At 37.5% G+C, this 18,531-nt stretch overlaps 1 protein-coding gene across 2 annotated transcripts; it reads right to left on the bottom strand.

Annotated features, from left to right (window-relative positions):
- Positions 1-113: 113 nt before the first annotated feature.
- LOC139115406 (solute carrier organic anion transporter family member 4C1-like) lies at positions 114-10,645 on the bottom strand. 2 transcript variants are annotated; one of them, XM_070677499.1, is made up of 10 exons: positions 10,458-10,645; positions 8,002-8,651; positions 7,385-7,475; positions 6,214-6,338; positions 4,889-5,149; positions 3,377-3,575; positions 2,987-3,137; positions 2,257-2,429; positions 1,750-1,814; positions 114-904 (listed from the first exon to the last, which is right to left on the bottom strand). In XM_070677499.1, the coding sequence occupies exons 2-10, from the start codon at positions 8,642-8,644 to the stop codon at positions 516-518; spliced, it is 2,097 nt and encodes a 698-aa protein (XP_070533600.1). In that variant the 5' UTR covers positions 8,645-8,651; positions 10,458-10,645; the 3' UTR covers positions 114-515. The 2 variants fall into 2 exon arrangements, with proteins under 2 accessions (XP_070533600.1, XP_070533601.1); XM_070677500.1 differs by lacking the exon at positions 10,458-10,645 and having other exon boundaries at positions 8,002-8,784.
- Between the last annotated feature and the right edge of the window lie 7,886 nt (positions 10,646-18,531).

Raw genomic sequence — 18,531 nt, 5'->3', positions numbered from 1 at the left:
TGTTCAGGATTATCCTTGTCACGAAGCTCGCAAGAGGAATATCCCACGCATGCGCACCTGTCCACATTAAAGTCCCGTATGGATTTGGCTAAAAGTTCATACAAGGTCAAGCAGATGGTAGCCAACATATTTAATCACCTTGGTCACTGATTTCGATTCATTTCTGATATTTCAGTGTGACATTGTATTCAGTGAAATAGACGATTTACGATGCTGGAGACATGTTAAATCTAAATTCGAGTATTTGTAAAAGTAGTGTCTTTTACTGGACCGTTGTTCATTATTTTCTCCTTGGGGCTAAAATGGATTTTTATCATCGATTCGTTAGACTGATATGTCGGTGATATTTATCAATATTTGATTTGTCAGCTTCGCGTGTTAAACGCATCGTATTGTGGCTAGGAATTTCATTTTCCCCTTTTTTTAATCATTTACTAACTTCACATAAATTGGTAAATGTCAATATAAACTCGAGTGGGTCTCCGTAAAGTTTGTTCGCTCATTGCTCATTTAGTTCATGAACGTCCTTCCTCGCCTTCCAAATCCTTTTCCTTATCAAATGCTTCGTTGGTTTGTCCACTTTCTACATCGCCGTCATCAGGAAGTCTATTGACTGAAACCAAAGTTATGTCCTTCTTTTCGTCAAGTGTGTCCTCCTTTGACCCTATAGCAATGCCCTCCTTGGCTTCCGCTTTCGTTTCATCCGGGGCTTTGTAGGTGAGTAGCGCCAAGAAGTAGAATACGATGCAGAGTATGTAGAACACAACTCCGACGATGAACCACTTAACCCCGAATTCCCTGTTGTCGTAGATCCAACACGAACCAGTGGTTCCGCACGTCTCTTGCCACACTAAACACGAGCTGTCGATGATGGCGCCGAAAATGATTGGACCGGGCACACCACCTGTGAAAAATCCAGAGTTCGAATGGTTTTATTCTGAAGCAGTTTTAAATAAAGTAAATGTGTCGTTTTGCTATACATTTGAGAACAGCATAGCACTCTGTTTTGGGCAGAGAGTTCATAGTCGGATCAGATATCAATGTTATGATGTCTTGAGCTTGAAACTCTCGCATTATTCAGTGCCCGATAATCCTAATCAAGGGTATGTGCGCTCCAAGACTGTCTCTGTCGATGCGGTTGATCGCTGTCCGTCTATTTATATCTATAATAAACCGTTGTGGTCCTTGAAACCCATCTTAAAGAGACAAAGTCGCTCTTTTTTGAGGTTTTCTGATGATTAATTTTTGGTAGGAAAACTATTTTGTGTGTTTTTTGACTTGTTGACACATGCTGAAATACTACTGGTCAACTGTACACAAGCTCAACTCCCAACATGCACTGTTACATAAAGGTTGCACCTCACGCAGGCTTGTGTAATGAAATGTTAATCCAAGTAACACGTGCCTCTCATACAGAAAAGGATAGCAGCGCTCCATTGTATTATTGCAATGCTTATTTGTTGTAGGAAAGCAAGTCGGAAGAGGATCCATATTTCTACTAGGCATTACAAGAATGATCATATGTTTACACTCAGCAAAGGGGAAATTTTTAAAACTTTTGCAGTTATGTGCCGTCGTCATTTTGTACACTGAGTATAAATATCCCACTTTTTCTTTCAAAGACGCAGTGATGATGTATTTTCTTCTTCCTGTTCCCTGTCTTGTTCCCTGCTGTCTTTTATGCCATTTTATGTCTGAAAGCATACTAATGAGAAATGTGTCAGAAGTTAAACAAACAAACAAACTTACCCAGCAACCGGTATAACAGCGAAGCGACACCCAAAGCATAGGATCTTTGACTGTCAGGTACAGTTCTGAAAATAACAACGTTTCGAGAATCGGTCAAAGTAGTACTGGTGTCAAAATCTTCAGAGTAGGCCCAATTTGATCTGAATAAATTCACATTTCTCATAAAGGAAGGTAATTATTAGAACTGGTGAATACGTTTGAAAGTAGACTTTTATGAATAGCAGTGCCTTAGATTTCACAATTTGTGAAAAGTCCACAGAAAAAAAGAAAAGAAAAGACATATTAGTCTGATATCTTCCTGCATTTACAGACAATTATCTGTTCTATTAATATAATCCGGAGCATATATAAATGAATGGAGTAGATATATTCATAAATATACATAAATCCACGGATCGAATTTGCATAAATTAATGGGGCATGCATAAATTAATGGAGTAAGGACTAATTAATGGAGCGTGCACAAAGCAATGTATTCCAAATCTGGGTTTAGTTGCCATCACTCACCGCATTCCAAGGACAGCTAGCGGAGCCAAAACCATGAATCCGACCAACATACTGAAGAACAGAGACACTATGAACACTGGGAACTCCCAGCAGTCTTGTTCGCATTTACCATACGAGACTTTAGTGTCGTTAACAGGGGGACCATCTCTCACAGCAGCGCACAAAACATAGTTCTGTGAAAATAACGTCAGACGTGTATTACATCTTAAATCGGATTACAACAAATTCCTGACGACACAATAATCTTGACTGGCTTTTTAAAAGTTATTTGACAACAGTCGAACAGATTTTTGTTACCAGAAAGCTTTATCTCTGAGCAAATTGGCTGGCTGAGGACAACTTATTATGGAGAGCAAAAAACCACAATCACATAAACAGTCGTCAACACCCACCAATTAAATGCGAGAACCAGGGCTTGAAGACTGCCGCCAGTATCTTAGAGGCATCGAACATCATCTTGGATTTTATAATGTTAAGATCTTCTCTATTTTTTCCAAAATATATTCTCACAGTAATCGTTTTAGACTCAAGGATATCCGACAGATGACCTGTGTGTTGGACCATCCCCGTTTTTTGTGTCTTCTCTTGATATGTCAATAACCAATATTGTTGGGTGTGCTTATATGCAAATTGTAGAGTGTTATGCAAATACCAGACACAACCTATCTGTTCTGGTGCTGTGAATTTGCTTAGCACAGAACTGGCAGATGAATATGGCATCGATACTTACAAATCCATCGGTCGTGTGCAGACAGCCAGCGTAGCACGCATCAAAGTACTGCATACCATTGACACCACACACTGGCATGTAGGTTACCGTTGAACACTGGCACAAAGCGTTTGCCGGTGCGGTCAGGTTCACTTCCTCAAGTCGATAAGTTCTGATCAAAAGTCAATCAGAAATAGAAACATTTAATCAACACAACCGAAATGAACGGACAGAAACATAATCATTGTTTTATTTTGATCGCCCTATCTATAAATAGATCCAAATATGTAAATTATACTTTTCTTCGCATACTTAAACGTCAGTTAATTAGCATAACTATCAAATTCAACAGAACTCGTATCAACGTTCTGCAAAGACACTGTCTCTATGAAACGAGGAAAACTTTCTTACTCGTTTTTGTTGTATGGTCTCAGAACACCGGCGATGTTCTCATCTGGACAACGCAATAAGAAGACGAAAGAAAAAGCCAGGCTTGCAAAGGTTATACCGATACAGAATTTGATGTTTTGCTTCACGTTAAAGTTTGCCTTTCGTATGATGAAACCACCAAGAAGTGCGCCCACTACGGCTGAAAAGATAGCAAGGCCACCTGGAAGAGACAAGCGAGATATTAGGTAAAGTGTTTGAGGTCAACTTGGTGTAACTTTATCTTTTTGATCATATCAACACGAACTCGGGGTCACTATAACAATCTCGGATCCTATTTTGGTTGGGTATTGGTGGGTTGGTTTTTTGGTTGGCGTCATCAGTGGTTAATTTAATTTCCACATGTACAGAATTTATTCATCTTTAAATTCCTGGTTTAAGATGTCACTCTTTGTTAATATTGGAAAGAGAGATCGATCAACTGAATGACCCTATTAGTATTACATGGAGCTGCGAGAACACCTGGTGTCTTCTTGAGTTACACCAATCAACATTGATGTCACAGGTATGTCATTCCCGAACAGAGAACAGTTGCAAGTCTGTTAACTATAAGGTCAGTATTTCCCCTCTATGGTCGCTATCATATACTGATTACTGCTATTATACTGAGTGGGTCATATTTTTGAAGTTATTTGAGATTGCTCAATCTCTTGACAGTACGAACAATGCTGCGATAGCATGTTTTACATTTGGACCGAGAAGGTCATTTTCTAAGTACACCGATTACAGTTAGTGGCCGGTCTGAAGAATCAGTCCACCATTATATGAGCGTATGTGATATGTTGATTGCGATGCATCCAAGACCAAGCGCCTAGGATAGATATTTGCAAAGAACGTAACTCCGCGTTGAAGGATGAGCAACTTGATATGCCAACTATCACTATTTTGTCATAATGGCGCTACTTTAAAATAAAAAAAAACCCAGCTGTGCTTGTGAAGTTTATTCTATATGATACAACGGATTAATTTAGGTCCAAACAATTATACATACATCTATGCTTCACTTGTTCCCAATTTAATCCAAACCCCATTTTTCTTAACCTTTTCAACTTGACTGCAAAGCCCAAGAACGATTCGATCTCTTAATAAATAATTCGCCTCCCCCCAACAACTGTTACTTGACTGATCCCTCATGATGTCATAGTTTTCTTATTAACATACAAAAGTCAAAATTTACGTAGGATTTTTACACAACATTTGGATATGACACCTTGCTACCGCAAGAATTATGATGAAAATAATAAAAAATAAAAAAAAAACCCATGAATTTCTTTCGGCACTAGCCGCGGCTCGATGCTATATCTAACAACAACCCTACAATAGCAATTAGCAATATCGATATGCCGAAATGCAAGTGACTAAATTTTTGAATGAGAGAGCGCCCCCAAAGGCGAACTCTAACACCAACTGCTTCTTTTGTTCAAAAATGAACACCCGTGCTTGGATACTAACGAAACTACTCAAATTAACACTGACCTGTTATTATACCGGCGACACCGGCCGTTACACCAAACTGGTTTTCGATAAATTTAGGCGTGAAGGGCGTGTAGCCAGCCAAGAGCAGACCGCTGGTACATCGAGCAAGATTAACGAACATGAATGCAGGATTCTTGACCAATATCTTTGATGCCGTCCACATATCCTTCCACCGGTTACCGAAGTCTGGGCTGGCAGCAACCTTCTCCGAGCCATCCTGGTGAGCCTGAGATTTTCTTTGATCTCTAATTTGTTGTGTACCTGTGTAAGAGATATACCATGCAGACATGCTTAAACAGCATTACCATTTCATTATATGCGCACAATGCGCCTCGAAAGTGAAAGACTTAAACTTTTGCTCAATCTTTCCTCAAGGAATATTTCAGCCACTCTCATTCAAAATCAAGAATAAAAATCGGGGTTCACCGTACAAATTTGGTACTAGAGAAGATTTACCGATACTCGAAATTAAAAATGGCCGCGACCCTGTGTTAACTCTATGAAGAAAAATAAAATTTTCGATTTTGGAAAAACTAAGACGGTGAAAAGTTTTCTTACACCAAGAGCTTTAAAATGAACCCCCACAAGTTGTAGATCAGGAAAGAATTGTAAAAGTTTGAGAGTCCGAATATCTGTCCCCAAGGCGCATTCTACCATAAGCACCACTTGCAAATAGAATAGATATACATGTACATGTAAAGGAAAACGATATTTTTCCAGTATCCGCCATCATGCCATAATATGGTAATGAGCCAAACGCTGCGGACCTTAGTACGAGAAACTGTGAGACTTTATAGCACTAATATCATACACCCAGCACTGTGTTTAGAGTATTGAAAAGATATTTGATGAGGTACAAAGAACAATACAATGCTAACAATTTCGTCCCTGAACACATGGCAAGCTACACCTTTAGTAGCAGGGACAAACCATGGTACGGAGGATGGGAACCTTTCAAAGTGTGCTATAGTTCAAGTTCAATTAACAGTTATAAAGACCTGCATTCAACATAATTTTAAACAAGCTGCAATGACCGAGAACAGATGTGAAGAAGGTTGAACGCTTTTAACAAATGGCTTCTTTGTTTCCAGAATGGAACAAATGCTGAAATATCCAAAGTCTGGGTTGAGAAAAAGCTGACGTTCACATAGTGACTATCACCGGTATGACTTCGTAGTGATGTCTCCCTGGCTCTAGTCATAAACCTAAGAGATTGTTTCAAGGGTCTTTACTCCATTTGAGACGTTACAGTGCAGTGCAGTGGGTAAGATGAAATTCATTTACGTGGAATTTCTTTTGAATAGCCCTAATTGCGGCTGCCTTACCTGGAAGTTCTGGATGAGAAAATGCACTGACTGGAATAGCGACTGTAAAAGCAAACGCCGCAGCCAATAAAAACCCAAGATACCAGGCGCCAACCCAGACAGAATCAATCGGCTCAATATCAGTCCTATGATAAACGCAGAGAAAATAATTCTAAATAATAAGTCATCAAATGGGCAGTAGCAGTAACTCTTGAAGAAAACAAGTACATTAATTTCTTCTATTTCTCTATGAAGTACGTTAAATGAAATAAATTAGCCTTGGATGCTCACAACGCACTGTGAGCAATATTTCATTTCATTTGTTGACCAATAAATACAATCGATATGATAACACGTGACATTGCACTTATACAGGCTGTGTTTGCAATATATATATATATTTTTTTTTCTAGAGTAAAAGACAACGAGATATACAGACTGAAGAATATTGTAGATACACACCATAAGTTTCAGCTGATAGAGATGAAACTGCTAGGAATATACTGTATACCGTATTTTTTTTGCGAATATTTTTTTTTGCGATTTTGTAAAAGGGTAGCACTCTGCGGTGTTTTAAGTTTGCGTTTACATTCGAAGTCATTGACAGTATTGAAATTTAAAGATTTGAGAACTTTGAAAGTGAACTTTATTTTTCGATTTTTCGACAGTGAGCCGCCATTTGTACTGTTCGAATATACACATCCGTAATTCTATCCGTCCACGTTGTGCAATGAACGTTGCGTAGAGCATACTTTTATTATGATCATTTTCTTTTTAACTTGTTTTTTATTCCTTTGCATATTGTTTCAAACTTTTCAAATCAAGAAACAAATTTACGTACGTTTAAGTATAAATGATTGTCTAGTCGTTGGTTTGGTATAAGTGTGCGTGTGTGTGTGTGTGTGTGTGTGTGTGTGTGTACTGTATACAAAAGGCTTTGTGTGTATTGAGGGAGTGTGGTACATTGGAGCAGTGAGCATGTTATGTCTGCGACGTCAAAAGTTCGCGATTTTTTGGAATCGCGAATATCGCAAAAATAAATCGTTCGCAAAAATAAAACGGTATACAGTAGTTCGATGAGATCATAATGTAAAGCAATTATGATACAGTATGTGAGTATTAAATGCAAGTCTGATTGCTAGGTATTAATATTACGACTAACAGTTGGATCATATAACACACAGAAACTTACTCCTGGCCGAGTTCGGTGTACATCCCCAGAAAGATCGCACCAACGGCAAAGCCTGTCGCGGGCCCTAGCGTTGCCATGCCACTGAGAACACCTAATCGGAAGAGAAAATCAATGCAGAGGATCATTGATGACGTCACTTCGGGAAACAGCAAGGAGGCGTTCTCGCTAGAGAATAAAGTTGTATTTTCAACGTTTCCACAGTCCTTTAGGACGGGCTACAAATGAAGGCACGATTATCTTTAAGCAATTATGTAACCCTACCCGGACCGTAGTGGACGAAATGAACATAATGTACCAGGCGAAGCCGTGCATTATTGGTATCATTTTATAGTTTTGGCAATGTCGGTGAAAACATCTTAACATCATGTAGAAAACATTTTTAGCCACACTACTGGATAATTGGATAAATTATCAGTTATAATCTTGGGGAAGACGTCATAAAAATTACTGATATTAACAAAGCTAATATAATTTCTGATAATTCATTACTATTTAGATAAACTAGTATACTGACACGAGCAACACAGGTTTAAACAGCCAACGAAGTTCATAAAATTTAGCAATATCTCCGAAGGAACTCCTAAAAACAGGTATGTAAACTGAGCATCTATACTTACCCATGTACCAACCACTTTTTCTAGTTGTAGCATTCTCATCCACCCAAGCGTAGCCAACGGTGTAAATTGGAGACGCTCCAATACCAAGAACGATTTGAGCGATTAGGAAAACGTAGAAATAATTGGATATTGAATATCGGTCATCGTCACAGTCTTCGTACTGTACTGTTTCATTCGGCCTACAGAGTGGGTAGTAGCCTAGCGGTGTGCCCGGTTGGTACTCGTCGGTGGTGAATTGTGGTATGGTCCAAATGAGCGCGCCTATCCCCATCACCAGTGAACCCAGACCAAGCCACCGCGGTTTGTTTTTGTTCGCCAAGACGTATGATATGAAGAGTATCAAGATGAGAACTGTGATGTCATAGGTAGCAACGATGATACCAAGCTGTGTGCTGGTGAGCTGAAAGCGCCTTTCTATGGATGTTAAATTTACGGGAACAAACCCGCTGAGAATCATCCCTTGGACGAAACACAGCGCGCTCATCGCTGACACCAGCCAGCCGATGCTGTTGCAGCTTTGCAGACAGCCTGGGCGAATTCCACACCAACCACACAACAACGGCTCATCCTCTGTGCACTTCTCATCATTTCTCTCCACGATGGAACTCTTATTGCCAGGCTTGGAATCTTCTTTCACAGACATTGCTGCCCTACAGTGTTAAAAAAACGATCAAAAATGACGATTGTCGTTCTATAACAGATACTGCAAAAACTGCCCAAAGGTACACAGGAGAGTTCTTGTGTTGGAGCCAGAGAGAGTTTAATGACGTGCTTCTGGGCGATTAAGACACCAAGATATGTCAATTGTTTGCCCAATCACTGCTACCTCGTCCCTAGTTATTCCAAAATCTTATCAAATTTTGATCTCCATCAAGGCAAAGTTGCATCATACATTGTATGGTATTGTTTACGTCCTTCAGCTAATTCCCTCGCTACATAGGATAGTTCATGTGTGAAGTCGACACAAATGTTGTAAGTTTGTCGCTCACGCCGCACTATGTGAGTCGTAGTATTGTACGGTGCATCAGTCGGACAATATATACATTTATCACAAATCAGCAGTCGACGAGTTGGGAGTGATACCTGTAGACTCGTACTAACGAGACTTGGGTATCCGACATAAGTGCTCTATGATAAGATTCAGTGAAAGTAACACATTGAATATGTAAAGGCGATGTACAATTAGATGAATAAATAAATAGATAGATAGATAAATAAATAAAATAATTAAAATATCATAACTAAGGAGGCCAAGCCAAAATCTTCGTGCTTTAACGTTAGCATTCAATCGCTTCTAAAGAATAGGAGGATTAAAAACAATGACATATCATTCGAACTCTGCTCTCCAGCTCAGATTACAGTAGACGGTTATCCAGATTACATAAGTGATATCACTTCGTGACGTAATCAGCAATTCAGGACGACACCCTAACCTAATTCCGATCGAGAACCTACCGAGATCGTTTCATTGACAAGGTTTTCGTCTGTGGGTATGATCATTTTATGACCTCGTGTAGTGACATTTTTTGATTGTTTTTAACCTGATTTACAGTAAATGCGTTGACAAAAAAGTGTTATAGTCTATTATCAATATTTCGGCATAAGGAAACTCAACAACGGCCAACTGACTTCTTTCGAAAAGTCAAAAGCTTAAAATGGTATTTTGCGCATCTTCGACAGCAAGTTATTATAGCTGTATCATATTGCCAGCACATAGTGGTTATACTGTTACAATATCTGAACTAAACACTTAACTTAGATGTTTTATTATCTTTTATTCTTGATGGGTTTGAAATGGTCCTATGAAGTATTCGAAGTTAAATCTGATAAACAATCTGTTTACTTCGTCTTTTGTGGCGTTATGCAAGAAAAGATTACAGTGTGGTTTGATCAATGATAGAGTGATTTAAAAATCAGTATTGTTTCAGTCACATTTTGATGCGAATAAAAAACGAAATTTCTCAGAGATCACTGCAAATAGTGGTGATCATCCGCGCAGAGATGAGGGCCGACAGTGAAATACGGCAAAAACTACAAAATTCTACAGAAATCATTGGTAACACATGGACGAGCCGAACTTTGCCACCAACAATATGTGCAATCAAAAGAATTTGTCCTGGAGATAGTCTGTAAAAAATTGACAGTTGCGCACAAGAAAACAGTTTCTCGAATACGGCAGCGAAAGTACAACGCCGTCTAGTGGTTGACCTTTGTTTCACTGTGATGGAGTCCCTGTGACTTGTTTCTTCACCAACTCTTAACATGAAATAATCCTTTTTAACAAGGAACTTGAAATGCCTTGTTTTGCCCAAAAAATGGAAAAACCAAGAAGAATAATGTCAAGGATTCAGAATAAAACATTGATAAAAGACGAAGTCGAGGTTTTCACAAATGTAAATGATCAATTGTTTTTGTTTGGTGTGGTTTGTTGAAAAACACATGTAAAGCCAACCTACCTTACGATGAAGATGCCGATCGACTTGTGCACTTGCAGTTGAATGCAAGTGTCTAGTTCGGAATGTTGATTAGTGTCTAAGATAGGCCCTGTTTATACCTGGTGATATGATTCCCATGATGCCTCGGGATGATGGTAGAACGAAGGTCATCGTCCTCCTTTCCCGTAATCTGATGCTTAATCACTGCTGTCGATTTGATAAACTTAACTCAGATGGTAGCTATATCAATTGATTCGTTTATGTTCTACTTCAAATAACATGCCATGTAATACATATAATCATTTCTCTGGAATCGCTAGAACAACTGCAACCATTGTCCTTTGCAAAGCAATCTGGGAAAGGATTGCATCGCCTGAATGATCTCCCCTAAATTACAACTCCGGGAACTAAATTAATCTCCACTTTTGAGTTGCATAACCACAGGCGACCCAATAAGTACTACTGAGTTTTTCAGTGTTTTCTCTATCATTTTCTCTTCTTTCTTCATGCTCTGAATGATCGGAATAAATAAAATAAATGGTTTATATAACATAACCTAGCCTCTGTGACTCTTTATTTATTTTACACTCCATTACAAGGACGTATATCTCTCATACACACATGCTGTAATTAATTAGTCAACACAACTAATTATGCTAATCCGTGGACTTATCAGGGATTTTACGGGTTGGTCAACATCGCGAAAGATAGGAATGGTCCCTTTTTCATTAACATCACTATCTTTCCGATGTTGACCAACCTCTGATAAGTCCACGGATTAGCATAATTAGTTGTGTTGACTAATCAATTACAGCATGTGTGTATGAGAGATATACGTCCTTGTAATGGAGTGTAAAATGAATAAAGAGTCAGTAGGTTAGGCTATATAGTCATTTATTTTATTTACTACGATCAGTCAGAGCATGAAGAAAAGGAGAGGGGCTGACTGTGACACAGAAAACTGAGAAAAACTCAATAATAAGCTTATCAATATGTATGGGCCGCCTATGAGTTGCATAACTAGTAAATCTTATCGGATATCGAGGCCGATTAATCTATAGCGACGTTCTGCGCAAGGTCACGTGTTTCGGAGCTTGGTAAGGCCAGCCTGTTTTAACTCGATTCTATCGGCTTATTGTGAATTGATATTTTCGCATATCTTCTAAAGCTGAAATTATACGGGTATATCACGGGGATACGGGTTTCATGTAGGTAGCATCGAAATGTAAAGCAATGACCATAGTTATCGGGTGTTGATGAACATCGTGTACGATTACCCATTGGAGCACTATACGATAGGTTTGGCTTGAAAAAAATGAGGCGCACTTGCATCTAAACTTGTGTGCTTGGAAGCAAACGCTGTAAAAAATGAAAGATGCAGAAAACTGGCATCCTGTAAAGCAGATTGTGTGCTTTTCTAGTAATCTGACCGATACAAGTTTAAATCGGTCCATACTGTACACTATTCTACATATTTACAAAACTGTTCTCTTTTTTAATGACAAGTGAAAAACCCTATAGTCCTACCTTTTCTATATCCAGAACCCTTTGCTTACGTCGATGTTATAGAGTTGATTTCACCACTGTTTTCTAGCTGAATTTACATCTATTAATGTACTACACCGTGTTTTTCTATTGAATAACACTATATGTCTTACACAGAGAGTATGATGCATTCTCTCGCAAAAATTATCTTTACACCACGCTGCTTTCAAACTTTCAACGAAGTCAGATAAAGGCATCGTCCAGCGCGTCTTCTACGTCCCACCCAGCTCATGGTAGCCAATAGTAAAATACAAAGTAGGTGTAAAATTCGAAAGTTTGGATAATAGTTTGAAAACTTTCCTTTGCATACCAAATAGACACAAATCACTCCTTGAACACAATTTAGCTTGGGTGTATTCTTGACTATCTCACCAAATAATCAGTGAAAGTCGGCTACATGAAGGTAGACTCTCAAGTTTGAACAGTGTTTCTGATCTACCACTTGCGTGGGCTCAGTTTAAAGGTACATAAGCTGTAACTTGTGGCAAGTTTTTCAATTCTGCTTTGTATATCAACTATACCGTGTCTGACCCTAATCTTTTTGTCATGCTGAAATTTCCAGTATTCTTTTTGTCAATACAGCTTATATGTGTGTAGTGATCATTGTTTATTGTTACAAATGAATTCGAGTCCGGACTTGAATACAATTTTCAACAATCACAATGGAGATTATACTCATATAGGTTGTGTTGATATGCTAAATACTTGGCATTAAATTACAGTTTAGGGATTCAATGCAGGAAGAGTGGGGAAACCACAAAAAAGTTCTGATTAAATAGCCAAAAGATACAGCTTATGGAGCTTTAAAGCTCTTGAAGTAAGAAACATTTTTACCGTGCGTCTTAGTTTTTCAGAAATTGAAAATTTCATTTTTCCCCTATAGAATTGATGCAGTGCTGACGGACCTTTTGAATTTCAAAAATCTATAAATTGTTGGTGATTTTTAAGTTCTGTTACCAAACTTTGCACGTTGACGTCGTATTTTTATTTTCATATAGTACAATAATTATTGAAAGTTTCATTGAGGAAAGTTTGAGCAAATGTTTAAGTCTTTCACTTTCGAGGCGCATACTTCCTTAACATAAAATGTTTTTCACCTCCACAAAGTCCAATATGAGTGATACCATGACATTCAAAATGATTTATAACTTCATAGATTCCATACGTTTATTTGAAAGAAAAAGTATATAAAAAAATTGATATATCTCAACACTTTGAAAGACTGGGCGATATGAACGTGGAAAGTACATATGGAAACAAACTAAAAGACATTTTTGAAATTTAAAATACATTAATGGTAAAAAAAAATGAAACGAAAACAACTCAAAAATACTGTCTTGGATTGTCAAGACGCTGCAATCTCTGTCCGAAAGTGTATAACTGTTTCTCGATAAAATACTTATAAAAGAACAGTATTCTTCGGGTTTTAAAGAAAAAATATTTACTTCTAAGATCGTTGCGGCATTCGTCACAATATTAATAACAGTTTGAAACATTCATAAAGACTGTCTTCTCAGGTCATACAGATAAAAGTAACAAGATTACGACACCATAGATGGCGCTGTGTAATGACCTTTGTTGTTTAATGTGCCTTTAACAAGATTTTTACAGATTTTGGGAGTTTGGTTTGGAAACAGTAACACAGCTGGAGAAAACTCAAAAACAGTGATGGAAATTTACGAATTGCCTTAAGATCTGGAATACTAGAAATCTGCATGCCTTTAAAGGCAGGGCAATAGTAGCTAATATGCTGGTTGCATCTAAATTATGGTACCTGGCATCATTTGATCACGTACCTAAAGCAGTAATTAATGAATCAAATAGTCAATTATGAAATTTATTTCGAGAGGAAAACGATATGTTAAGCGCGCATTTTCATTCGAAGATATGATGACTGTGGCAAAAAAGTTGTCGAAATTGAAGAAAAAATTAATGCACTGAAATTAGAGTTGGTTATGAAATTATGTGAGAAAAATCCAGATAAGGAGACCCCTAAACGGGTCAGCTGATCAAAGTATTTCATTGCAAAAGTTTGAAAATAAACTGATTAGTGATTATCACTATCTCCATCTCTATTTCAAAGTCAACAACTACCGAATTCCAATGGTGTACGGGAATATATATTGAATACCTGGAAGTCACTTGGATTTACATGGGTGAATTTATCAACATATAAACACAATCTTCTTCGTGAAATTGTGTGGTAAAATGAAAATATAAAGAATAAAAAAAGAGTAGAATATTACATCATAGAATATTAAGGCTTAAAGACATCTGGAATGATAACAGAAATGACTGGCTTGAACAAAGAGAAATAATTGCAAAAATAGAGGAGGTACAAATAAGAGGTACAAATAGACACGTGCAAGAGGAAATCAAGACAGAGTATGAACGCTCATCAATTCTATCACAGATTCCAAGAAACTATCATGATATTTTAGACTTTGAGAATTATGGTCTGACAAAAAGCGATGTCAAAACCAAGTCATTTTATTGGAAATTAGTTGATAAGAAATGGCATAAAGTCAAAGGTCAAATTTGTCAAAAATCGGCTGAGAATCTAAGTCTCACTGACAATTGCAAAGCTACTTTATGCAGTCGTCTTAATTCAACAGCGATTTTAGCACTTCAGTAAATGATTTAAATTGGAACATATTTCATAAAGGCCTACTCACAGAAAGCTTGGCCAAAACTTTAATTTAAGTGATGGAAAATACCATATTTGTTTGCCAAGAAGAAACACCGGAACACATCTTATTTCAGTGTAAATATGTAGAAGAAATCTGGCAGAAATGTATTTCTTTCTTCGTCAGAAAACACCACTTTAATAACAATATCAATATCAAAGGATTAGCAATTGCAGGAATCGAAAATGATAATAATGCAACATCTGACATTATTTACTGTATTACTTCCTTTGTAAAATACATAGTTTGGAATATTCGAAATTCAGTTATTCGTGAATGGATTAAGTTGCCTTTCAATCTTATGTTGTGCAATTAAAAAGTTATCTTTCCTCATGGATGAATACATACATTATATTTCACCTATAATATGATGAACAAACCTGAGGGTTTCATCACAAGGTTTTCAAGCCTTGTAAGACGTGAAGAAGGATGCATCCTGAATGAATTTATATGATGATCTTTTTAGTTAAATGACTGATTTTTTTCATACAAATTGCACTGCAATATTGTCCAAACGCTTAACAGATTCACAATTATGCAGATTTGTTTTATTTTGTATTTGTTGGAATAATTTTTTTTCAAAGAAAATGTGCCATGTGTTGTAGGCAGTCACATTGCGTTGGAACCCTACATATTTCAGTCACTACATTTTTGAATGTTTTCTCGGCAAACTCAGTGTCTGTAAATGATAAATCAAAACATGTTATCTTTATGCCACGTATTTATCAATTCTCAAGTCACAAATTAGACGATGAGTAATCAGGATAATCAGCTATTTATGAGACTAGTGATTCTTTTTTCAATATTCAAAGAGGCTTGCGGGTGTAATTTGGACATCTTTCTGAAACTCTGTGTTGTCTATGGACTGCTCACCGTGGTCTTCCTTACGACAGGACATAGACCCTAGAGACCCTAGAGAGTGGACAGGATAATATGCTTAGCATATCATCTCCCTGAAATTAATCGCCACTTGTCAACAAAAACAATAACAAAACTTCGTTAGGCCAAAAAAAAAAATTGTGTGTTTCCTGTAACATGCTCTTCAGAAATAGGGTAGGTAGGTAGGAAAAAAAATTTTTTTTTTGGTAATTTTTTTTTCTCTACAAAAAAGAAAATGTGAAAGTTTTAATACCCTTCGACAAGGGTCAAGGCATCGTCATTGTCAACACAAAAGATTACATACACGAATGCAAAAGACAATTACGCAACACTCAGTATTATACACAACTAGACAGTGACGACACAGAACAAACAGTAAACAAAGTACACGAACTATTAAACAAAATGTACGAGAACAAACACATCGACCATGATACTTATAAGTATCTCGATCCAAAAAACATAAAAATCCGTACCCCCCATTGGTACTTATTGCCTAAAATTCACAAATCGCCGCCTGAAAACTCAACGTTTGCAGGGAGACCAATATTTAGTGGCTGCTCCGGTCCCACTAACAGAATTTCAGAATTCCTGGATTATTCATAAAACCACTGGTCCAGCAACAACCGTCAAATATAAAAGACACAACAAACTTCATACAAGAAATAGAAAAAACAAATTTCCCCCAACATGCATTTCTTGTAACACTCGACGTGGTGTCGATGGACACAAACACAATTCACGACGAAGCGATTCGGCTAGTCAGTGAAACATTAAACTCACAAACCTCGCTTCAAACAAATTACGGCATCAAAAAACCACCCACGGAAGACTTAATAGAAATGCTTTCACTAATTCTAAAACACAACAGTTTTGAATTTAACAAGCAATATTTCCGCCAAACCCGGGGCTGCAGCATGGGATCGAATGCCTCGCCAGAGATAGCAGACATTGCTTTTCATGAACTTGAAAAGACAATAATCGTAAACAACCACAACAACATTCACTTCTGCAAAAGATTCAGAGATGGTGTCTTTGCAATCTTTCTGGAACACAAACCGAACTCACTAACTTCACTCAAAAATCCACACAATGCACCCAACCTTTAAGTTTTCATACGAAAACTCAACACAAGAAATTACATTCCTAGATGTAGTAATTTTCAAAGGTGCAAGATACCACAAAGAAAATATCCTCGACATCAAAACACATATTAAACCAACAGACACATTCCAATTTCTACATAGAGAATCGTGTCACCCGACAGCAACATTTAATGGCTTTATCAAAGGTGAAATCCTTAGATACGCTCGCACTTGAAACAACAATGACGACTTTACTAAAAAAGTCGCTTTCTTTAGAAACAAACTACTCGACAGAGAATACAAAAACAATGAAATCACGAATATAACAGAAAAAATAAACCACAGTATTCGTAATACACTAACAAACTTTACAAGTACACGTAAAGAAGCAACAAACAAACTCATCTTCAGTACAACATACAGCCCTTACATAAAAACAAAAGATCTTAAGGGAAGTCTTTTGAAACATTGGGCTGAACTGGAGAAGGACTCAACACTATAAGGAATCTATTCCCAGAATCACCAATCATTGCTTACAAGAGAAACAAAAACCTAAAAGACACACTAGTCAAACAAAATTTACAGAAGTAAAGAAACAAAAACAAAACAAACCAGACCACCAAACGGACTCACAATGAGACCCAAACATTGATATTCTTGCCTCGCTATTCGAAGAGCAAGACCACTAAAATACATTAAAAACAAAAACACAAACTAACGAAAGAATCTACATTGCGACTGATGAGAAACCACACTCGGGTTTCGAAACGCAAGCGTCAAAGGGCCACTCATCAACTTTGTAACACCATAGGTCCGGCTGCGTCTCGCCATAAGCTTTCCCCACACAAACAAAACATTACCGTACACACTAATCCAAACTTCCCTACAAATATCCGAGGCGAAACAAACATTTTCATTAACACAAAAAATCGGATAAAAATGTAGGAACACATTTTTGAAACGAATCAAACACAAACTCGACACAAAAACATTTTGGATAGTTAGGTGGGGAGCCTCTTTCACACTTTTTACAATCGCCATAAGCTTTTCCCACACACAACAAAACATTACCGTACACACTAGGGGCCTAATCCAAACTTCCCTACAAATATCCGAGGTGAAACAAACATTTTCATTAACACAAAAAATCTGATAAGAATATAGGAACACATTTTTGAAACGAATAAACACAAACTCGACACAAAAACATTTTGGGTGGTTAGGTGGGGAGCCTCTCACACTTTTACATTTTTTCTTGAACTTGATCGCATTTCTCACATGTTACGGAAAACACGCTTGCACAAGCAGTCGCTATTGTTGTTTAATGACTCATGAAATCACGCGTGATTTAAAACTTTTCCCAGCCAATCTCGCGGGATTTGTTTTCAACGTCCAAAAAAAAGTTTAGGGTCGGGGGGTTTGAACTAGGGTAGGTCGGGTTACCGGAAACACACAATTTTTTTTTTTAGGCCTTATGTAAACAATTCATCACTCTTGTGACTCGTGGACTTTTTAAAGGCAGAGATCTTCGGCTGGGAAGTGCGTTGACATCAACTGTTTATTTGATTTCAATCATTTGTTCTCCTTTGAAAGTCGTGTTAAGTTGATCAATTTGTGAGGAATTAAATCTGGTAAAAATCTGCCTTTAATATAATTGTCAACAACCATCATGAAGCAAGTTGTAATTATCGAAGCTGTATTTACGACCTATACGATTCCTGCCTTGGTACGTTCCGCAAAACACTAAATTACGGTGTATATTAGTCGACACAAAACCAAAATACCAAATTACTATCAAAATCGACACTATTCTCTCCATACGTTATTTATAGTCCCCATGCAGTAGACTGTGTCTTATCATGCTTATCGTGAACTGTCGATATTTCCAGACCCTCTTTC

Source organism: Ptychodera flava, chromosome 17, assembly GCF_041260155.1.
Source record: "Ptychodera flava strain L36383 chromosome 17, AS_Pfla_20210202, whole genome shotgun sequence".
Taxonomy (NCBI): domain Eukaryota; kingdom Metazoa; phylum Hemichordata; class Enteropneusta; family Ptychoderidae; genus Ptychodera; species Ptychodera flava.
This window is presented reverse-complemented; position numbering and strand designations above follow the sequence as displayed.

What these genes read in the sequence shown, in the direction of transcription:
- LOC139115406 (XM_070677499.1), bottom strand. Translation starts at nt 8,644, where the DNA reads ATGTCTGTGAAAGAAGATTCCAAGCCTGGCAATAAGAGTTCCATCGTG. An exon ending in AGACCATACAACAAAAACGA is followed by an intron (nt 3,138 to 3,376) that starts GTAAGAAAGTTT and finishes ACTTTTGATCAG; the next exon opens with AACTTATCGACTTGAGGAAG. An exon ending in CTAGCTGTCCTTGGAATGCG is followed by an intron (nt 1,815 to 2,256) that starts GTGAGTGATGGC and finishes TGTTATTTTCAG; the next exon opens with AACTGTACCTGACAGTCAAA.